Source organism: Lissotriton vulgaris, chromosome 2_1, assembly GCF_964263255.1.
Source record: "Lissotriton vulgaris chromosome 2_1, aLisVul1.2, whole genome shotgun sequence".
Classification (NCBI taxonomy): Eukaryota; Metazoa; Chordata; class Amphibia; order Caudata; family Salamandridae; genus Lissotriton; species Lissotriton vulgaris.
The window spans coordinates 2,102,305,976-2,102,322,664 of NC_141687.1; the positions used below are offsets into that span (position 1 = coordinate 2,102,305,976).

The 16,689-nt window shown below is 44.3% G+C and overlaps 1 protein-coding gene across 3 annotated transcripts in view; it reads right to left on the bottom strand.

The window, feature by feature from the left end:
• The window catches only part of NEDD4 (NEDD4 E3 ubiquitin protein ligase), a 1,992,497-nt gene that overhangs the window by 1,041,708 nt on the left and 934,100 nt on the right, over positions 1–16,689 (bottom strand). For all 3 annotated transcript variants that reach the window (XM_086958341.1, XM_086958342.1, XM_086958340.1), the window contains one exon: positions 11,782–11,901. In XM_086958341.1, coding sequence (XP_086814467.1) covers positions 11,782–11,901 — 120 coding nt within the window. The remainder of the gene's footprint in view (positions 1–11,781; positions 11,902–16,689) is intronic.

Genomic DNA, 16,689 nt, shown 5'->3' on the forward strand with positions numbered 1-16,689 from the left:
GTGGGGTGCAGTGAGCCCCTCATACCGCTTTCAACCAGTACCACTGTACTTGCCGGATTAGTGACCGCTATACTTTTTGGCAGTTACTTTCCCTTCTTCTGCAAGTCTGAGTTGCTCAAGTCTTCGTCAATAATAATAATGGCTCATGGCCTTCCATAGCCCTTCAGGCCTGACTAAAACTCTCTGGCCCACATTTACACTAGTGTGAGTTTAGTGGAAGCTCACAGTACCCAAATCTCCTAAAAAGTTCCCGTCTGGACTATTGCAATAGTCTATATCTTAATGTTCAAACACAATACATGCACAAGTTGCAATTGGTCCAGAACACGGTGGCTAGAATGCTGACCGGAACACCTAAGTTTGTCTCTGTTAAGGGAGAACTCAAGAAATTGCACTGGCTCCCAAAAAAGCTAAGAACACGCTTTAAGGCATTGTGTATTGCTTTAAGGCCGTTAATGGAACAGGACCAGAGTTTCTCAAACGTAAAATTTTATGGTATGCTCCAGGTAGAACACTATGGTCTACTGGGTCTAAACAAGTGCAAATTGCCCCTTTTAGGAAAACAAACTGGGGAGGTAGAAGCTTTGTCTACTGTGCTTCGAGAGCATGGAATGAACTTCCGTTTCAACTTAGAAATGCGCCTGATCTCTTATCTTTCTGTAAGGGCCTGAAGTCATGGCTCTTTTCTCACTTTTAGGCCTCAGCTTCCCCAGGTAATTAGTACTTAGAGCCAGGACACCCAAGGGTAACTGTGCGCTCTATAAGTATACATAACATTTCATAACATATCTTAGTTTAAGAAGTGGGGCTAGAGGGTCTCTAGTCTCATCCCTTTGCAGGCACACATGTTGTTGTCTTTCCTGGGTAAAAAAGACTTCCACTCGGCAAGTTTTGTTTACATCTCTTTATATTTCATAGAAGTTGTATCTTCAATATTTCAAGGTTGATTCTTGTGTCATCAAGGTCGTTATAAACAATATTTACTTCAGGCAATGTCTTTATTACATGTCCAATGCATTTCGGGCATTTTCATCATGCCCTTCATCAGGGATTTGACACTGAAAATAATGGTATGAGCGACCATTAGTGTGATTTCTATCCATGTCAAACAATAAATGTGCATATAGCTAAACATTAAGAACATGCATTTAAAAATAACGTGCTAAAACGGTGATACGTGAGTATGGGTTTGGTGTAGCATATGAGGAACTTTTGGAAGTGCTTGAGCGTTAACTATAAAAGAATATGGTATCGGCGTGTCACTTACATGCCTGTCAGGAAAAGTTGACTGGGGTCTGTAAAAAACGGGGAGAGTGCAATCAGCATAAGTTGGTTGAGTGTTTCGCGGAAACGCTCAGGGTTTGAATCTATCGAGTGTCAGGAACTGACCTGAAGTGGATTTGGAAGGTGTTCCGATCCGATGCTCGTCTTCGGGAACGCCGGCATAGAGAATTCTTGCCGCGTTTGACTATTTTGAAATTCGCCGATCACGTGACGCGTCACGTGTGTGAACATAGTGGAAAGACTGAGTTGGTCTTTCATTGCGTCGGGTGGGTGTGCAGAATTATACAGTTAGAAGAGAGATTACATGACGGGCATGTAAATAATGGGGGCTGTGTAAAAACTGAGGATGTGACGGCCTGTTGGAAAAATAAAAAATAAAAAATAAAAATAATATTAGTGTGGAAAGCAGGTTCGGGATCGAACTCATGATGTTTGGGGTAGGGGTGAGCCTAGCGCTGACACTGAGGCAACTGTTTTGTGGACGGAAACTGAATAGTGTGCTGATGTGAAGTGTCAGTGTCTGTGGTAATCATGAACAAACACAGTAATGACAAGTACAGTCTATCGAGCAATTATTTACAAGTAACAGGACAGTTCGGTTCTTTCATTTAAACCCATGGGTTTCTGGGTCGACAATTTCTGAATCCAGTAGTTCTCTCTTCTTAGGAGGTGTTTGCTATTGTCTCTCCCCTCCATTTTATGGACAGTTTCAAGAATGATAAATCTGATTTGTGAGACATTGTGGTGTTCTTCAACAAAATGTGAAGATAGTGCTGACTTCAGATTTTTTAGTCGAATGTTTGACTTATGTTCCGTAAGACGCACCTTGATGCGTCGTTCAGTCTTGCCGACATACATCTTGCCACAAGGGCATCTTATCCCGTAGATCAGGTTGCTCGTGTCACAAGTCGCATTGACCCTAAGTTTGATAGGATTGCCTTGTCGGGGATGATTGATGGTATTTCCTCTAATTATACAGTTACAATTGCCGCAGTTAAGACAAGGTTTTGTTCCAGAGAATACTGTGGTCTCGGTGGGTTTGTACTGCAAAATTTCTCCCAAGTTCTTTGCCCTAGTAAAAGCGAATAGGGGTGGTTGGCTGAATGACTCTTTGAAATCAGATTCAATGTTCAGTATTGGCCAATGTTTCAGAATAACTTGTTTATATTTTTTACTGGCTGTTGAGTATTTGGAAACCACCACAGTCCGTGTTTGGTCAGTTTTTGCTTTGGGGGTTAAGAGTTTGATTCTGTTGATGTTGTCGATCCTCCCTTTGGTTTCTTTAAGTAGGGTTTGGGGGTAGCCTCTGTTGGTGAATTTGTTAGTCATCTCATTGAGTCTTATATTGAGTGTGGCTTCGTTAGAGGTAATCCGTTTAACTCTGGCCATCTGTGAAAATGGAAGATTCCTTATCAAATTAGGTTCATGAAAGCTCGAGTGAAGTAGCAAGTTATTTCTGTCTGTCGGTTTAACATGGAGATCCGTTGTGAATCCCTGTGGAGTTACAGATTTTCACGTCTAAAAAGTTGACTGAGCTGTCTGATATGTTCCAGGTTAATTGAATACGTTGGTCTATTTCGTTGAACTTTGTGAGCTCCGTTCGTAATGTCTCCTCAGTGTTTGTCCAAATGATGAAGAAATCATCGATGTACCGAATTATCATTCTCAAATTGTTGGTCCATGCTGTTTTAGTTAGAATGTGTTGATTTTCATACCAGTACATAAAAATGTTTGCATACACGGGTGCGGCCGAATTGCCCATGGCCATCCCGGTGAGTTGTTGATACCAATCTTCTTTGACTCTAAAATAACTATGGTACAGAGTGAAATACATTAGTTCCATTAGAAACATCTGTAAGTCTTGGTCCAATTCAGTGTTTAAGAGTGCTGCTTCCATGGCCTCGATCCCCATGTCGTGGGGTATGCTCGTGTACAAGCTACATACGTCTGCAGTGCATAGGATTACTTTTTCATCTGGATTCCATGGTATTTGTTGTAATTTCAGTAAGAATTGTGTGGTATCCTTAATGTAAGTATGCGTGGATTGTACTGAGGGTTGTAGATATTTATCGATCAGCTGTCCAATCGGTTCATGCAGGCTTCCTCGTGTAGAAACGATTGGCCTCATTGGTGGGTCCCTGATATTTTTATGAATTTTCGGCACCATTCGTAATGTTGGGCTTCTTGGGTTAGAAGTTACAAGAAAGTTTTTTGTTCTCTCGGTTATGACACCCTGGCTGTGTGCTCCATCAATGATGGTCCTTAGTGTTTTCATATATTCCACTGTGGGGTTGTTATCCAATTTGCGGTAAGTATTGCTGTCTGTGATGTGTTCCATCACTTTGGTATCGTACATGGTAGTGTTCATGATCACAATTGCTCCACCCTTGTCCGCTTTCGTGAATATGGTTTGGTCATTGGCTGCCAGTTTTTTTAATGTATCGTGGTCCTTTTGTGTCATATTCCTTGATTTGGGTTTGGTGTGTTTGATCTTACTGAGGTCTTGTTTGACTATGCTTTCGAATAGATCCAGTGTTTTATGACTTATTGGTGCTTGGAAGGAGCTCTGGGGACGTAATCCCAGCAGTTGGTCTTTCTCTTGTTGTGGACGCTCCGATACAACATTGTCAAAAAAGTGTCTTAATCTGAGTTTTCGCATTAGTTTAAAGAAGCTCACTTCGAGTTCGAGATGGTCCGTGGAAGTGGTGGGTACGAAGGAGGTTCCTTTTTGAAGTAACCCCAATTCATAGGTGCTGAAATTGTGGTCACTGATGTTAATGACTAATCCACTAAATCCACTTCAGGTCAGTTCCTGACACTCGATAGATTCAAACCCTGAGCGTTTCCGCGAAACACTCAACCAACTTATGCTGATTGCACTCTCCCCGTTTTTTACAGACCCCAGTCAACTTTTCCTGACAGGCATGTAAGTGACACGCCGATACCATATTCTTTTATAGTTAACGCTCAAGCACTTCCAAAAGTTCCTCATATGCTACACCAAACCCATACTCACGTATCACCGTTTTAGCACGTTATTTTTAAATGCATGTTCTTAATGTTTAGCTATATGCACATTTATTGTTTGACATGGATAGAAATCACACTAATGGTCGCTCATACCATTATTTTCAGTGCTAAATCCCTGATGAAGGGCATGATGAAAATGCCCGAAATGCATTGGACATGTTATAAAGACATTGCCTGAAGTTTTTTTGACAATGTTGTATCGGAGCGTCCACAACAAGAGAAAGACCAACTGCTGGGATTATGTCCCCAGAGCTCCTTCCAAGCACCAATAAGTCATAAAACACTGGATCTATTCGAAAGCATAGTCAAACAAGACCTCAGTAAGATCAAACACACCAAACCCAAATCAAGGAATATGACACAAAAGGACCACGATACATTAAAAAAAGTGGCAGCCTATGACCGAACCATATTCACGAAAGCGGACAAGGGTGGAGCAATTGTGATCATGAACACTACCATGTACGATACCAAAGTGATGGAACACATCACAGACAGCAATACTTACCGCAAATTGGATAACAACCCCACAGTGGAATATATGAAAACACTAAGGACCATCATTGATGGAGCACACAGCCAGGGTGTCATAACCGAGAGAACAAAAAACTTTCTTGTAACTTCTAACCCAAGAAGCCCAACATTACGAATGGTGCCGAAAATTCATAAAAATATCAGGGACCCACCAATGAGGCCAATCGTTTCTACACGAGGAAGCCTGCATGAACCGATTGGACAGCTGATCGATAAATATCGACAACCCTCAGTACAATCCACGCATACTTACATTAAGGATACCACACAATTCTTACTGAAATTACAACAAATACCATGGAATCCAGATGAAAAAGTAATCCTATGCACTGCAGACGTATGTAGCTTGTACACGAGCATACCCCACGACATGGGGATCGAGGCCATGGAAGCAGCACTCTTAAACACTGAATTGGACCAAGACTTACAGATGTTTCTAATGGAACTAATGTATTTCACTCTGTACCATAGTTATTTTAGAGTCAAAGAAGATTGGTATCAACAACTCACCGGGATTGCCATGGGCAATTCGGCCGCACCCGTGTATGCAAACATTTTTATGCACTGGTATGAAAATCAACACATTCTAACCAAAACAGCATGGACCAACAATTTGAGAATTATAATTCGGTATATCGATGATTTCTTCATCATTTGGACAAACACTGAGGAGACATTACGAACGGAGCTCACAAAGTTCAACGAAATAGACCAACGTATTCAATTAACCTGGAACATATCAGACAACTCAGTCAACTTTTTAGACGTGAAAATATCTGTAACTCCACAGGGATTCACAACGGATCTCCATGTTAAACCGACAGACAGAAACAACATGCTACTTCACTCGAGCTTCCATGAACCTAATTTGATAAGGAATCTTCCATTTTCACAGATGGCCAGAGTTAAACGGATTACCTCTGACGAAGCCACACTCAATATAAGACTCAATGAGATGACTAACAAATTCACCAACAGAGGCTACCCCCAAACCCTACTTAAAGAAACCAAAGGGAGGATCGACAACATCAACAGAATCAAACTCTTAACCCCCAAAGCAAAAACTGACCAAACACGGACTGTGGTGGTTTCCAAATACTCAACAGCCAGTAAAAAATATAAACAAGTTATTCTGAAACATTGGCCAATACTGAACATTGAATATGATTTAAAAGAGTCATTCAGCCAACCACCCCTATTCGCTTTTACTAGGGCAAAGAACTTGGGAGAAATTTTGCAGTACAAACCCACCGAGACCACAGTATTCTCTGGAACAAAACCTTGTCTTAACTGCGGCAATTGTAACTGTATAATTAGAGGAAATACCATCAATCATCCCCGACAAGGCAATCCTATCAAACTTAGGGACAATGCGACTTGTGACACGAGCAACCTGATCTACGGGATAAGATGCCCTTGTGGCAAGATGTATGTCGGCAAGACTGAACGACGCATCAAGGTGCGTCTTACGGAAAGTCAGCACTATCTTCACATTTTGTTGAAGAACACCACAATGTCTCACAAATCAGATTTATCATTCTTGAAACTGTCCATAAAATGGAGGGGAGAGACAATAGCAAACACCTCCTAAGAAGAGAGAACTACTGGATTCAGAAATTGTCGACCCAGAAACCCATGGGTTTAAATGAAAGAACCGAACTGTCCTGTTACTTGTAAATAATTGCTCGATAGACTGTACTTGTCATTACTGTGTTTGTTCATGATTACCACAGACACTGACACTTCACATCAGCACACTATTCAGTTTCCGTCCACAAAACAGTTGCCTCAGTGTCAGCGCTAGGCTCACCCCTACCCCAAACATCATGAGTTCGATCCCGAACCTGCTTTCCACACTAATATTATTTTTATTTTTTATTTTTCCAACAGGCCGTCACATCCTCAGTTTTTACACAGCCCCCATTATTTACATGCCCGTCATGTAATCTCTCTTCTAACTGTATAATTCTGCACACCCACCCGACGCAATGAAAGACCAACTCAGTCTTTCCACTATGTTCACACACGTGACGCGTCACGTGATCGGCGAATTTCAAAATAGTCAAACGCGGCAAGAATTCTCTATGCCGGCGTTCCCGAAGACGAGCATCGGATCGGAACACCTTCTAAATCCACTTCAGGTCAGTTCCTGACACTCAATAGATTCAAACCCTGAGCGTTTCCGCGAAACACTCAACCAACTTATGCTGATTGCACTCTCCCCGTTTTTTACAGACCCCAGTCAACTTTTCCTGACAGGCATGTAAGTGACACGCCGATACCATATTCTTTTATAGTTAATGCTCAAGCACTTCCAAAAGTTCCTCATATGCTACACCAAACCCATACTCACGTATCACCGTTTTAGCACGTTATTTTTAAATGCATGTTCTTAATGTTTAGCTATATGCACATTTATTGTTTGACATGGATAGAAATCACACTAATGGTCGCTCATACCATTATTTTCAGTGTCAAATCCCTGATGAAGGGCATGATGAAAATGCCCGAAATGCATTGGACATTTTATAAAGACATTGCCTGAAGTAAATATTGTTTATAACGACCTTGATGACACAAGAATCAACCTTGAAATATTGAAGATACAACTTGTATGAAATATAAAGAGATGTAAACAAAACTTGCCGAGTGGAAGTCTTTTTTACCCAGGAAAGACAACAACATGTGTGCCTGCAAAGGGATGAGACTAGAGACCCTCTAGCCCCGCTTCTTAAACGTATATTCACAGACGCCGTTGGGCCCTCGACGTCACCTAGCGGAGCACCATAAAACCTAACCTAACATCACTTAACACAGTGTGTTCACCTTTCTAAAAAAGAGCTGTGCATCTACCCGATTCTACTCACCATAACATATCTTAGGACATATCGCAAGCAGCAAACAGCTGTTTGAATCCAAAACGCACATAGCACCAAGAATCATGGAAATGGAGAATGCAGCACTATAAAACAAGCATTGGCATAGCCAATAGGTCTCGCTTTTGGGACCTTATAAATATTTAGTTATGCAGCACAATATCCTCGGTGCAACAACATCAACTGTTGCATGGCTAAACAATTATAAGGTCCCAAAGGTGAGACCTATTGGCTATGCCATTGCTTGTTTTTAAATAGTTAACAATGTTCCACAGAATATAAGTAGGTGAAAGAATAAAAAGGCTTTTTTATTGATTGTTTATTTAAATATAATAAACAGTGTTCAGACTACGTACACTAACTGGATCAAAGTATTATTAGATAGTGTGGAACTTCAAACCAGGGACACCAGGCTGAGGGTTGCACAGTAACTAAACCCCTTCCCTTGTTGAAGGCTACAGAAAAGGAATATCAAGTCCCCAGACAGGCCTACTCAAGGACAACATAGTAGCTGAGGGATAGTTACAAGAACAGCAACTGTTTCGGTTTTGAGTACTGCCTCTATTTTCTAGAAAATGTATGCAAGTGTAGGCCATCTAGGAAATTCGAGTAGACTCCTTTTGGTGCTCCGACAAGTTTAGTTCGCTGAGAGAAGGGAAGTTTTAAGAAATCAATGTAGAGAAATATGAGATTTGCATCATGTTATAGTATTGTCTATTTTTCTACCGATTGACAAATATTGCCTCTATATTTTTTACTTTAATAATAATTACTATTTATACTGTATTTACTAGGGTAGGAGCTTGATCTTAATAAATCTTGAAAATATATTTCCAGGTTCCTGGTGTGTTTGAGTGTGTCTTTTCATGATGAAGACAGGTGTGGCTTCCACTAACTATTCCTTTAAGTCTGCCAAGTCAGACATACTACCTAATACGAATCTTACTCATGTAATGCACAGAGGGTTGCAGTCAATCAGGTTCTCTATTTCATAATAGTACACGTCTTAAGTCCATTAGTTCCATAGGGCCTATAGAACCTTTTATCGGTTGTGTTCTTGTGAAAAACTCCAGAAACTTATCAGCCGATCAGTTCAGAACAGAGGAATTTCTAAGGTTAATAATAGGCTGATTGGATGCTGAAGTGACATGTTATTTTGTTCATTCCACTGGATTTCTATAAAATGTTGATCATATTTTGATGGCTTTATTTGGCTTAATACGCCCAGAGACGGGGTCAGTGTCCCCTTTGCTATAATATCCAAGTGGCACCTCATTGCGGAGTCTGAACTAGGCTGCAATCTGTCTTAAGTTTCCTGCATTTTCATACCATCGGGGAGGCATGCTCTGGTGGTGCGTTTGCGCTGGACTGATCACAACTGAGCTAGGCTAATGCGTATTTCCATATAGTTGCTTCCTCTGTGAAGTGGTAGAGAGGGCAAAAAAAGGAGCAGAGCGCAGGTCAAACATTTCAACTTTGGTGACACTTTTGAAAGTATACCACCTGTCGGCACTCATTGCTTCAATATAATTCAGTTTAAATAAATGCATTTTCTCATCTGAGAGTTAACATAAAGCCTTGCATCAATTCCTGCCCCATGCACCACCCCGATCATGCCAACTCAACAAGTTCCACCCAGGGGTACTAATAACCACCAAAACGATCTACCAGATCTAAAACAAGTATTTACAATGCAATGATCTCGGCATCATTAAAGGTAGAGCTATTGGCATTGCTCATGACATTTCTTTTTTTTTTTTAAATCATAAATAAATGGCATTGTCATTTACATTGCCAATACACAGCACTCTGCACTCAACAGCACACAGCACTCTCCACCAACAGCATACACCACTCTGCACCTGCACTCACTGCTCTGCACACTCACTCTGCACTCACTACTCTGCACTCACAACTCTGCACTCACAACTCTGCACTCACTACTCTGCACTCACTACTCTGCACTCACTACTCTGCACTCACTACTCTGCACTCACTACTCTGCACTCACTACTCTGCACTCACTACTCTGCACTCACTACTCTGCACTCACTACTCTGCACTCACTACTCTGCACTCACTACTCTGCACTCACTACTCTGCACTCAATAGTCTGCACACTCACTACTCTGCACTCAATAGTCTGCACACTCACTACTCTGCACACTCACTACTCTGCACACTCACTACTCTGCACTCACTACTCTGCACTCACTACTCTGCACTCACTACTCTGCACTCAATAGTCTGCACTCAATAGTCTGCACTCAATAGTCTGCACTCACTACTCTGCGCACTCACTACTCTGCGCACTCACTACTCTGCGCACTCACTACTCTGCACTCACTACTCTGCACTCACTACTCTGCACTCACTACTCTGCACTCACTACTCTGCACTCACTACTCTGCACTCTACACTCACTCTACACACTCACTCTGCACTTTACACACTCACTCTGCACTCACACTCTGCACTCTGCACACTCACTCTGCACTCACACTTTGCACTCAAAACTCTGCACTCTGCACTCACACTCTGCAAAGCGCGTCCACATACCCCAAGCGGCTCGTGCACCTGTCTGTCTCCCTTGGGAGGCATTTTAACAACAATAGGTCTCGCTGCCGAGACCTAATGCGTGTCACAAAAAGGCAGTTATGTAATGTGTTTTACACAGCTCAGAAAAGACTACATCAGAGATGTTGCCCTGTAGTAAAAAAATAATACTTGTACTCTGAAATGCAAAACATGAACCCCTTTATTAAATAGTCTTGCTTAAACCTTTGACTGCCATATAGCGTTTACCTCTATAATGAGCAATTGAAGCCAGGGAACCCTCCTGATACTTACATACCTTAAAAATATTATTACGCCCCTAAGTCTTGCACCATTTCTTTTATCCATCTTACCCCAATGGATGAAAAAGTTTTTGTTGTGATGTTGGTGGGAGACCAGAGTTTGAAAGTGCTGGTCTCTTCAGGGCACTAGCAAACTCTTGTTCAGCATAGCTAAAAACCATAACCATAGCCAATCGGTTCCACCAGAGAGACCTATTGACTGTCCCAATGCTTGTTTCCACTGGAAATGTTTAAAGCTAGTATTAATGTTTGAGTGGAGCATGTACTTTTTTATTTAATTGCTTCACTCTATTTCATTTGAGCTTTTGGTTTCAGTAACTACTTTCCACTTATCTCATTTGCTTTAACTAGACAGCTGAAGTATTAATTTACACAATGATAATCATTTAGGATTATAATATTTTTTCATGAACTTCCTTCAAAACACACCTTTCTGCAGTGTTGTGTCTTCATTGGCGCACGCACCGGAAGTCAGGCAATATCGCCTGTGACGGGGGCTGGGCGGCGACCGGAAAAGGAGGCAGGCGGACTAAATGCGTATCGCGGCCGGGAGCTCCTGTGAGCGGTGGAGAACCCCGGGGCCGCCAGCAGGAGGTTATGCAAGTGTTGCGGGGCTCCCTTGACCAAGAGGGAGCCCCTTGAAAGGAGCTGGCAAGAGCCGCAGCGGCGGAGTCCCCTGAGATTGGCCCGGTAAGTTAAAAAGGGCTGGGGGGGTCTTGGTGAACTTGTGTGTGTGTCTGTGTGCGAGGGGGGGGGGGAGCACTCGTGTGTGTGTGCGCGCGTGTGTATGTGTGGGGGGGTGTCTGTATGTGCGTGCGTGGGCGCTCGTGTGTGTGTCTGTGTGAATGCACGACAGCAGCTGCCCACAGCGAGCGCGTTCGCGTTTCAAATCGCCTCCAAGGCGATGCGCACGGCCAGGATTGTCTCCTGGAAAGCAGACACGGTAACAATATGTTCTCAGCGAGAACGCGCTTCCGCGCGCTTAGCCGAGACCTAAAAAGACATTGCTGGGCAAGGCAATGCAATTATATAAGAAGGTGAGATTTTTCTACTAACCATTTTTGGTTCAGCACCAAGTTACACAAGGTTTCAACATGATGGGGTTTTCCTCTCTGCAACCTAGTCATAAAAACAATATTTATAATTCTTAGCTATAAAAAATGAATATGTTAATTTGATTTCCCAAGACAGCAAATTACCTGCAGAATAGGGCTATTCCAAGAAGTAGTTCTGGTATTATGGTCAATATAATAGGATCGTCCTTTATGATCTATCCTTTCTTCCCAACCCGGTGGTAAACCAGCTGTAGTAGGTAGCATCTATAAATAAAAATAACCTGTTAAAAATATTGATATATATCATAGAAATATGCTAACAAGAAAGCTATTTGAAATAATACATTTTGTGTTGTATTTCGCTGCCATTGCAATCTAGCAAAAATACAACAGTCTTCCAAATATATGTTTTCCAGTAGATTGGGCAGATATGCCACATTAAAAATCCATTGTCACGTCCCCTTTATCAGTGTTTTAACTGGTATTATTGAATAAGTTGGGTCATAAGTGGTTCTACTGTAAAATAACTTTCATTTGCTATTGACTGCACAACCACATACAAGAGCCGCACCAGACACTCCCTGCAGGCATCAAATAGTATCGGTCAAAGTAAATTATGTATAACCTAGGGAAGTAATCCCTGCCCTGGCCCTGAAGAGAAAAAATATAAAATTCCAGTCAAATGAAATATTAGTACTAACTATCTGCAAAATCTCAGTGATCTTATTTCATTTAGTAACTGCTCAATCTATAAATGCACAAAATCAGAAAACAAATAGTCACCATTTCAGCATGTGAATCTAAATTAATGTGGTCAATTTGAGTGCCAGACACTCAAGTGTGTTAGCAGTACATCTGTTCTCATTTTAATTGTGAGGCATATGATGAAAAAACTATTTATAGTAAAACAAAAACAACAAAATAAAATGTAGTTGCCAGGTATTATTGGAATGGAAATAGTAAAAGGTTGAAGTTTATGTAAAATACTAGTAACAACCATACTGGTGTAAACCAGAATGTGTAATCTGGCACCTGCAGACACATCCACTTGCACTGAATTTTGCTAGATTAATGCAGTTATCTGCTATTGTAATATACTAAAATGTTTTGTTAAGAAAGTGCGCAAGATTAGCTCAAACATGAACTACAGGCCCAAATACCCATCGGATAGAATACCACAGAGGTCTCCCAACTGGAGGGACATCTCATAGATGGGAAAATGACCTCACGGGCTATTTCATACACCCCCAATACCTTCATGAAAAACGAACAAAAAAAACATTAAACATCAGGGTTTAAAACTGAGATAGGAAAAAGACATTGGTGAACTTGAAGACGAAATATGGGTCAAAGTGCTCAGGTTCCCCAGAGAGATAACAACAAAGGCTAGCTTAAGGTTTTTACAACTTACAATACTACATAGAATATACTATAGTAGAACCTTATTACATCATTGGGGAAGACACCAAATGAGAAATGCACCATGCACCAGCGGATATGGGCAAGGAGGCTATCGTACGAGTTAATTACCTTCGGTAACGATTTATCTGGTAGAGACGATTCTAGCCGCAGATTCCTTAACGTAGAATTATCCCAAGGCGTGAGACTGGATCCGGAAAACTTTTTTCCATAAGTCCCACCCCGGCGCGCCAACGTCAGTTTTCTTAGGAGAACTTTTCCGCGCCACAATGTGGAGCCATCACTAACAAAACTGTGAGAATACTGGAACAGTGTGCGAAAAACCCTGCTAACCAGAAGGGAAGATACAAAGATGAGGAACAGCACCATCCACAATAGAGCCAGGTACTGAGGCATCAAGATCTGTAATGAAAGACCAGGGCACCGCTACTGGAAAGCAACCCTGTAAACAAATACAACAGCCTCCCCGGGGCAGAAGCATGTGAAAAATACACAGCAGACCAAGAAGTCTGCAGCCATCGCCCAGAACAGAAAGGGACACCAAGGTCAGAACAGAGAGCAATGACCAATCAACCTCGGACAAAACCAGCAGGGAGAAAGTCTCCCGGAGCCCAAGGTCGAGACCAGCCAAAGCACCTCAACCCCAAGGATTGCCAAGGACAGAAGTGCAGGCAACAAGCGGAAGAAGAAGCACAAGCGCACCCCACAACTGGAGACCAGGGCGCAGGAATACCTATAAAAGTCAATAACAAGGCGAGCATCCCCCAGAAGAGGGAGTAAGAGAGGGCACTCGCAAAAGACGACCACATTGAGGCAGGCGAGCGCAGAAGACCAAGAGGGCCCTCGCAGAACGGGGAGGAAGGGTGCGTTGTGAAGGAATATGCGGCTAGAATCGTCTCTACCAGATACATTGTTACTGAAGGTAAGTAACTCGTACATCTGATAGAGACTACTAGCCGCAGATTCCTCAACGTAGAAGAGATACCCTAGCCATACCATAAGTGATGGAGGGTCTGCAAGAGGCTCCCCCTCCCCGAGCTCAGGCAATCTCAAGGCCCTGACAGGCGACAAATCGCCAGGACAGGGCAATAACCCAGTCCTCCCCAACAGGAGGTGAGCCACAGGGACAGGGAAAGGAGCCCCGTCCCCCCTCCAAGCAGACTGAACCTCAGCGTTGCGGAGAACACCGCTCCACAAGGGATGCGTCATAACGACAAACTGCAGCCCCCTCACCAAGCAAGAGAAGGAAGGGAAATACGAGAAGAGGCCATCAGCCAATGTACCAGGAACCTCCAATGGAAGCCCAAGTTACAGGAAATACGAAAGGAGACCAGCAACCAATGTACCGGGGACCTCCATCGGAAGCCCCAGGTACAGGCAATAGAAAAGGAGGTCTGCAGCCAATGTACCAGGGACCTCCACTGAAGCCCCCAGTACAGGCAATGCAGTGGAGCCCAGAGGAAGAAGAGAAACCCAGAGACTCCAAGGAGAAGAACAGAATAGAGGGCAAGAGCCCTCCACTGGGAACACACCCAGTGAAGAGGGCGGTCAAACTCATCACAGCTGGACGTCAACAAGCCAGACAGAACAGAGCCTCAGTAAGAAGGCAGGTGGAAGAGAAAAAACATAGCCCCAGAAGACACCCGAAAACCTAGAAGCAGGGGCGCCAGGCCACACTCTAAGGACCCTGGCCACAGACCAGAAGAAACGGTGGGCGCAGCTGGACGCCGACAAGCACCACCAAACTAAACGTCCAGACCCCAACGTCCAGGTGGCCACAGCAAGCAACCAGCTGGAAAACAAGAGGAGAAACAAGTAGGACAAACCAAGTCTTCAACACAGGAAAATACCTCTTCTGGACACCAAACAGAGGGCCAGGCCAAACAGCAGACAAAGGGCAAAAACACCTCAGCACAACGCCGCAGCCACCCAAGAAAATGCACCAGCGGCATACAGCAACACCAGGAAGGGCAGGGAACCCGCAAGAGGGAGTCCACACCCTCTCAGTCTAAGACCGGGCTAAACAACAGCTATACATAACCCACTTGGGTAGGACAAAGCCCAAGAAGTATGGAAACCACTCCAGGGAAGAAAATCCCATATTTGAGAACAAATTAGAAAACCTGCGGCAGAAACTACAGAAGGCTTAGTAAAAAGCCAAAAAGAACACTCTTTGTCAAAAGGGGGCCGGACCAACTGAAGAGGTAGGCCAACCCAGGACCCCAAGGGCACAGTATCACAGAAAGTGTAACGGTTGCCCCAACACCAGGATCCAGGAACAGTGGGATAACACCTCCCACTAAGACCCAGAGGATCAACAAAACCACCTACTGATGAAGAGGAGGAGGAGGAGGAGGGCGGAGCCCCGCAAGAAGACGCTGAATGGCAGAGTGCGCATGAGTGTTAAACAGAAGGACCCCGTCAAAGGGTAGATCAACCAAGCGTTCCCTGATATTTTCAGGAAAAACAGCATCATGTAGCCAGGCATGGCGACGAGGAGGGACGGGCCATAGCGCGGCCAAGAGCATCAGCAACACTCTAACCCGCGCGAACAACAAACGCGGCCAACTCCCTACCATCCAACATATGGTCCCGCAGATCAGCACATGGACCTTCATGGGAGACATGCCAAATAAGAAACTTAACAGAGTCCCACAGACTGGAAGTAGCCCTGGTCAACACACAAAAAGTGTTAAGTGCCAGCAAGGCAGCGCTGGAAGAGGTAAAGACATTACGCCCCATTAATCCAACCACCGGGCCTCCTGAGACAGAGGAAACAACACTACAGGCAAACACGGAAAGGCATTCCGCAGACGAGAGCCTTGAGTAGAAGGGTGAAAGGAAAGGCAGAAAGGGCCATTAGGAGCAGGGCGGTGGCGATGCAGAAGCGCCTGAGGCACTGGATCCCCCGTGGCAGGGCGCCACCAAGCCCCAGGAATAGAATTTTGGGTGATACTTCAAAGGGAAGGAACAACTCCCGTCCACCAGAACCCTCGCGGAGAACTTCCAAAAGGTTGTCCACAGGAAACGGAGTGACCGGTTCACCCATCCGCAGAATACCAGCGGCTGTAGAAATGGCCCGAACAAAGGCAACACTAGCCTCCGCAGGGCGCAGTGGAGGAGAAAGTAGTTCCTCCGTGAGCAACGGCTGCAGGCTGGGCCATCCGTCCCCATGTCTAGGGGGAAGCGGCAAGCCCCGGGATAGTGGGGGTCCACAGATGAACAGGGAACCTAAGGAGCCCAGGAGGCAGGGAGGCGGGAGGGGAAAATCATCCCGATCCCCGGAAAGAAGCTTTTGAGGAGATGGGCCGTAGGAGCGGCGAGAAGCCCTCCCTGGAAGATGTCTGTGAGAAGGCAACAATACGGCCGCCTATCTCCGGGGAGGAGAACACCAACAGATGGCCAATCTCTGGAGAAGGGGGGACCTCAGGGGACAACTCCAGAACCCGGCGCCGCGGAGTCCGCCACCGGCACCAGATCAACGACAATTGGTGCTGAAGGGGGCACTGGTGACGCCGGGCTGACTCCAGCCACCACATGTTCTCCAAGAGGGAGGGGCGGGGACGATGCCAGAAAGGCGAGGGAGCGGCGCAGAAAAGGCGCCGGCTCGGCCTCAGACGGGGCAGCCGCCCA